The sequence below is a fragment of the Vespa mandarinia genome, chromosome 18 (assembly GCF_050613455.1).
Source record: "Vespa mandarinia isolate Hongniang chromosome 18, ASM5061345v1, whole genome shotgun sequence".
Taxonomy (NCBI): Eukaryota; Metazoa; Arthropoda; class Insecta; order Hymenoptera; family Vespidae; genus Vespa; species Vespa mandarinia.
Window position 1 is genome coordinate 2,437,501 of NC_140827.1, and position 7,500 is coordinate 2,445,000.

General features: G+C 24.2%; 1 protein-coding gene across 12 annotated transcripts in view; it reads left to right on the forward strand.

Annotated features, from left to right (window-relative positions):
- Crtc (CREB-regulated transcription coactivator) overlaps positions 1-7,500 on the forward strand; it is a 50,133-nt gene that overhangs the window by 39,954 nt on the left and 2,679 nt on the right. For 9 of the 12 annotated variants that reach the window (XM_085662399.1, XM_085662396.1, XM_085662393.1 and 6 more), the window contains 5 exons: positions 784-934; positions 3,775-3,822; positions 5,201-5,362; positions 6,454-6,597; positions 6,828-6,989. In XM_085662399.1, coding sequence (XP_085518525.1) covers positions 784-934; positions 3,775-3,822; positions 5,201-5,362; positions 6,454-6,597; positions 6,828-6,989 — 667 coding nt within the window. The remainder of the gene's footprint in view (positions 1-783; positions 935-3,774; positions 3,823-5,200; positions 5,363-6,453; positions 6,598-6,827; positions 6,990-7,500) is intronic. The other 3 variants (XM_035874506.2, XM_035874514.2, XM_035874515.2) reach the window with 3 other exon arrangements.

The window sequence follows — 7,500 nt, forward strand, 5'->3', positions numbered from 1 at the left end:
CTCAATACAAACGTGTTACATATTAATAGGGTATATATATATATACATATATATGTATGCATATATATATATATATATATATATATATATATATATATACTTGAAACGTTTACTATATGTTGATATGATAATGACATTGACATTATACGTCGTATTATTATCTTCTTCGATTTTTTTCCCCCTTTTATTTTCTTTCTCTCTTTTTTTTTTTTTTTTTTTTTTTTTTTTTATCTACTTTATATTCCTTTTTCTTCTTCTATGAAAATTATTTCGATTGGTCAGATTCGTTTTTTCGTTTACATTATACTTTTATTTTATTTCGTTATATATTAGTACATATATATATAGTTTTTTTTTTTTTTCTTTTTTCTCCATTTATTGCGTTACATTTTTATTTCATCGGATCGGGGCGAGTCTGATAGGAATGGATCGGATTTTTATTTTTAATTGTATTTCGTTATAGTACTTTTTTTTCTATTGTTCTCTCTCTCTCTCTCTTTTTTTTTTTTTTTTTTTGAATTATTTAATCCTTTCGTTGTTTGTTAAAATCAATTATTGTTTGTAACAATTGTACTCGAATCTTTTTATCATAATTAATGAACAATTACATTTACATGCATGTGTAATTCGATAATAATTAATTTTTCTATGAGTCTTTTTAATATTGTAAGGTGATAATAATTTTACTTATTTTATAATGTATGCGTATATATATATATATTTCTTTTTATTTTTTTCTTCTTTTTTTTTTCTTTTTTTTTTTTTTTTTTTATATTTATATAGCATATGTCTGAGTTCACAACCACCTGGACAACAGATTCCCATAGGAAATAACACAGGATCGTTGCCCGACTTAAGCAACGTTCATTTTCCATCACCCCTTCATACCCCTCTGGATCAAGAGGATCAATCTAGTAGTTCACTCTTCAGCAAAGTAAGTACATATTATTACAAATTATTATTACATATGTATATATATATATATATATTACATTTAACGTTTTCTTTTATTTATTTATTTAATCATTTTATTATTATTATTATTATTATTATTATTATTATTATTATTATTATTATTATTATTATTATTATTATTTCTCTTTGTTTCTTACGGCGATCCTTGTTGTTCCATTTCGTCATTTAAAATTTCTATGTCTTTCGTTCTTTCGAGTTTGAAAAATAAAAGGAAATAACTCTCCTTTTTTTTTTTTTTTTTTTTTTTAAATCTTAAAAATGAGCCTCGTCTTTTCATTCCTCGTCTTTTCATTTATTTATTTATATTAATTAATTAATTCATTTATTGTTTTGTTTGTTTCATATTTCATTCCATCTGACTTTATTCATCTGTCGTTCTTTTCTGTTTTTGAATATTTAAAAAAAAAAATTAAAAAATGAATTTTTTCTTTCTTCCTTTTTTTCTTTTCCTCTATATAAGCCTCGTTCTTCCATCGCCATTTTCTTATTTTTTTTCTTTTTTTCTTTTGATTTTAACAACTTTTTTTTGTTCTTTTTTCCTCGTTTTTTTTTCTTTTTTTGTTCTTTTTTTTTTTTTATCATACGTGAAGTAGGAGGAATGTCGTCGAACGTGTCACGGCTTACGATTAATAATAATACGAAACTTAATCGAAATTACGTGCCAGTGACGTGCGACTTTGCAAATTCGTTTGGTCACGTCTAGGTCGCTTTGCTTCAAAAAAAAAAAAAAAAAAAAAAAAAAAGAAAAAAAAAAAAAAAAAAAAAAAATAAATAAATAAATAAATAAATAAATAAATGAATAAATAAATAAATAAATGAAAAGAATATTAAAATCGGAAAAGGAAAAAAAAAGCGATAATCGAGAGCCGTGACATTGTTCTAATAGTCTATTCAAAAATACACGTACGCGCTCATGTATAAACAAATACACACACACATACACGCACAGAGAGGGGGAGAGAGAGAGAGAAAGAGAGAGAGAGAGACACGAACAAACACACATGCAGACATAAGTAAAAAAAAAAAAGAAAAAATAATAAAATAAAATAATATAAAATAAATAATTAGAAAGAAAGAAAAAAAAGAAGAAGAAAAAAAGAAACTAATATCGTAGTTCGATAGATAATTTCAAAAAGAAAAAAGATACAAATTGGTGATACATATTTATACAACTGGTGTATTCCAGAGTCCTCAAACGAGCAGTCCTACAAACCTGTCGCCGACCAGCTTGGCTCAAGCTGGTAGGCTATCCCTTTCACAGGATCACAATCCGCCAAGTGCCCAAGTAAATATTCCTAATGCCACCCCGTATAATAGTGTGTAGTTATGTTCGTGCATTGTTAGCGATTCGTTCAAAATCCTACGAAGCATTCGATAAGTGAATTTAATTAAATATATATGTATGTATATATATATATTTTTTTTTTCTTTTTTGTTTCTACCCTAAATTGCATGTTGTACGTCTCCTCAAAAAAAAAAAAAGAAGAAAACAAAACAAAACAAAAAAAAAGGACGAATTAAGATATTCGACTAAAAGGTATATTCGATAGCTAACTCTCTCCTCTCTCCCTCCCACATCCATTCCCCTTTGCACACCCTCTGTGTAATTAAAATTTAATTGATTTATTTTAACGAAATAATATATCCCGAAAAATTATGTCTATAGTGATATAATTAATTTAATTTAATTTTATTTAATTCAATTTAATTTCACTTCATTGTATAACCCCTTTTACTTATTGTAGGAATTAAACAAAAAAAAAAAAAAAAGAAAAAAAATAAATAAAAAAATAAAAAATAAAAAATTTTTCCATCCCTTCGAATGCTTCGTATTTAATTAGAAGAATGTTAGAAATGTCGCATGTGAGAGGTTTTAAATAGAATAATTAAATAAGATAAAGAAAACAGAAGGTAGAAAAATAAAATGAAGTAAGATATTCCAATTTGAGTATTTTTTATACGATCAACTTTTTTTTTTTTCTTTTTTTTTTTTTTTTTTCTTTTTTTACGAACCTCTCACTTTCGACAGTACAAATGAATTGCTTTGATGAGAACTTAGGACAAAAATTAGTAGCAACTTGCATGGACGGTTTAAAAAAAAAAAAAAAAAATAAATAAATAAATAAATAAATGAAAATAAAAATAAAAAAAAATCCTGTACTTTTCTCTGTGTTCTCTTATAAGCACGATATACGCATTCGGGAATTGATTGATCAATTATCAATAGAATTAACAAGAATCAGTGTTTCAGTATTGTTATAATTATGAAAAAAGAAAGAAAAAAAATAAATAAAAAGAAAAGAAAATCAGAATTCTATATATATATATATATATATAAATGAAAAATAATGACCAATCAAATAAATCAATCAAATAAAAATTATATTCCATAAATTAATAAAATGAATGGGAATAAAATCAAATCGGTCACGGTTCTCATTGCGTTTACGTGCAAATAAAAAATTGCAATAAAAATTTTTATATATATATATATTTATTTATTTATTTATAAATAGCAATAAACAAATGTATATATATTTAAAAATTGCAATGAATTATATATATAAATTTTAAGATGCAAAAAAAAAGAAAGAGAGGAGAACAAAGTTAAGAAAAGAAAGGAACGAAGAAAGAAGAGAAAGAAAATTGTTTAAAAAAAAAAAAAAGAAAAAAAAAAAATAAATAATCGTAAGATAAATTTCGCTTTGAAATTCACCTTTTGACTCTACCTTTCAGTTTCTCTCCTTTATTTTTATTTTGCCTTTGTGTAGTGGTCGTTTGTGTTTTGTTATTTTGCAGAACCATTTATCAGTGCCTGTTAACTCTAGGTTCCTTCACCCGTTTAAGGTCAGTAGTATATTACACATTATAATTTCTTTGCTTTTAATCATGCCGATATAAATATACACCAACACCCACATACGTACGTACCGTGTATACATACACATATACATATACATACATGTATACATTTGATAACGAAATGCTTCTGTTTCCTTAGGTAAGGATATACATTTTTATTTTACATACACACACCTATATACATACATATATACATACATACATACATACATACATCCATACATACATACATACATATATATATATATATATATATATATATGTATGTATATATGTATGCATAAATGAATAAATTATTAATTAAATAGTAATGCCTTTATCGTTCATGCTTGAATTTTTCTCTTTTTTTTTCTTTTCTTGTCTTTTATCTTTTTTATTTATTTATTTATTTATTTATTATTTATTATTATTATTTTTTTTTTTTTTTTTTTTTTTTTAATTCGAATAAGATCTCGCAAAATCGAATTATATAAATTGAAAGAAAAGAAAAAAAAAAAAAAGAAACAATGAAAATTATTATAAATATTTTATTATATCGTGAGTTTTATTGAAAACAATTTTCTTTTTCTTTTTTTTTTTTTCTTTTTTTTCTTTCTTTCTTCCATTCTTTAATTTTCATTGTAAAAGTACAATTTTCTTCTTATGAATTAGACATAGACTCTTATTCAATGGAATTTTTAAAAATATTGATTTATAATTAATGTTCGTATAAATTAATATTATAATTATATTAATCCGTGACGATTCATTATCATCGTGAATTTTGATGAAAGAAATATATAATAAAAAAAAAAAATATATATATATATATGTATTATTTCAAAAGTAAAAAATCATAATTAATATTTATCATTGAAACAATTATAATTATATTAGATATCATACGAAAATTATATTATTGTATATGATTCAACAAATCTTCTTCGTTTATGCTCAATGCTGAATTCGCCAAATTTAAATCAAGCAAAATTTTTAAATTAACCAAATGATCACAATTATAAATTAACAATCTTCGAATTTCTCACAGTAATAAAATAACAAATTGAAAATAAATAAATAAGAAAAAAAAAGAAAATAAAAGATAATGATATTTGATATCTTCGATTATGCGACTTCTTTTTCTTCTTCTTCTTCTTCTTATTGCTTAAAACTGATCGCGTTAATGGGGGATGTAATAATGAGAAAAATAATATTTAAAAAAACTGAAAGTAAAGTTTATTTAAAAAAGAAAAAAAAAAAGAAGAAAGAGGGGGTGAGAGAGAGAGAGTGAGAGAGACAGAGCGAGAGAGAGAGAGAGAGAGGAAGCATGGTGAAAATTGTGCACGAGAATCGATCGGGGTTAATAGAGATGGGTATGATGAAGCAGGATGTGGCGCTGGAAAACAGCACAAGTACTTCGCAACAGAATCTTCAGAATTATTCTCAACAAACGGCACCTCAACCACCACCTTCGATATCTCACAGTCCAGCTGGTCACTATATTTATCAACAACAACCACATAGTCCTGTGCCACCACAAAGCCCGGTCAGTATATATATTATCTCTATCAAGTTAACTATTATTTATTATTATTATTATTATTATTATATAACAGATATAACATAATTAATTTCTTTATTTTACTTATATACATATATTTATTTATTTATTTATTTATTTATTTATTTATTTATTTATTTATTTATTTATTTATTTATTTATTTATACATTTTCTTTTCCTTTTCCGTTTTATTTTATTAATAATTAAATTTTTTTTTATCTCGTTGAACAATTAATTTTTCTACACTTGTTGAAGTGTATATTAATAATAATAATAATAATAATAATAATAATAATAATAATAAAAAAAAAAAAAAAAAAAAAAGGTATAATGTATACTTAGCTTTAATGTATATGTATGTGTGTGTGTTTATTTTTTGTTATAATAGTAATTTTTAATAATAAAAATTATTTATTTAACAAAAGAATTATTCTTTATAAACGATAAAATTAAATTTTCGATGATATAAATTAAAATTTTGATTCTTAAATATTATCTCCATTTAGAGATTAGTCATATATATAAATATATATATATATATTAAATATGATAATGAAAAATAAATGCGTCTTATTATTATAATAATTATCATGAACGTTATTAAAAGAAGGAAGTTGCCATTTGAGGTGCAGAATATCTTCGTTCCTTTATTCTGCGAATGGATTTGGTTAGTCATCGTTCGGTACCATAAGTTTCAGTCTAAGGATATATTTCAAGGACGATCGAACAAGTTTCTTTTTTTTTTTTTTTTTTTTTTTTTTTAATATTCTCGCGAACTCTTTCAATAATTTTTTTTTTTTTTTCCTTATATATATATGTATATATAATTATTCGTTGTATCAGTTATGATAACGTTCGTGAAAATTTTAAAAGATTATTTTTTGATTAGAACTCAGAAAAGGGAAAAGAAAAAAAAGGAAACAAAGTGAAATATTCAAGATATAATAATTTTAATAGAAAGAAGTAATTAACAAAAAAAGAAAGAGAGAAAGAGAGGGGGTGGGCGAGGGAGGAAGATAAGAAAACGAAGAATAAAAAATATTAACGATATAAAAATTCCATTCAATTTAATTAGAAAACGTCACAGTCGCAGCAATCGCAACAACAGCAGCAACATCAGCATCAACAATCACAGCAATTAAATTCCTTGGATTCCTACAGGATCTCACAAACAGTGAACAGGCCATCGCCACAATCTTCGCCTAGTCTAACTGTACAAGTAAGTCTCAATGATTTATTTTATTTGCTCGTTTAATATATATTTTCAATTCAATTTAAATTCAATTTAAATTTAATAAACATCGTCGAAGGATAATTAAAAAAGAACTGGAAAAAAATATCAATTATTCCAATAATTATATTAAATATATATTTTGTTCTTTTTCTTTGTATATATATATATATATATATATATATATATATATTTTTTTTTTTTTTTTTTTTTTGCAGGGAAGTCCATTAAGTTATAGCAATAATCCATCAGCCCCGCCAAGTCCAACAGGACATCCTGGTCCACCGACATTAGCCTCGGATGGTATAGATCAAAACAATTATGTCATTAATCAAGCACAAGCTGCTGCACTTCAACAAGACTTTGAACAATTCACGATGGTAAATAAAATTATTTTCATCTATTATATATAAACGTGCGAATGCATCTCTCTGTGTGTACGTGTGTGCGTGTGTGTGTGTGTGTGTGTGTATTTTTGTGTGCGTGTGCGTATGATTGTATGTATGTATGTTTATATACGTACATATATTTGTGTCTAAAACACAAAACTTTGAAATCCTAGAAATATATCGATCCCAAATAAGACTTATAGGATCGTAGAAAAATGGGTTGTCCATATTCGAGAAGTAAGAAATGCATTTTTTTTTTTTTATTAATATATGTATATATATATATATGTATATATATATATATATATATATTAATAATTGCAATTGTTTAATTGTAAAAAAAGGAAGGAGTAATTTAAACGGCGTTAGTGTTAGGTCGTTCTGATAGGGGAAGAAAAAAAGAAAAAGAAAGAAAGAAAGAAAGAAAGAAAGAAAATAAAAATGAAAAAAAAAAAAAAAAGATAGAGACAGATAAAAATAAAAAGATGGTTAAAAACGTTGG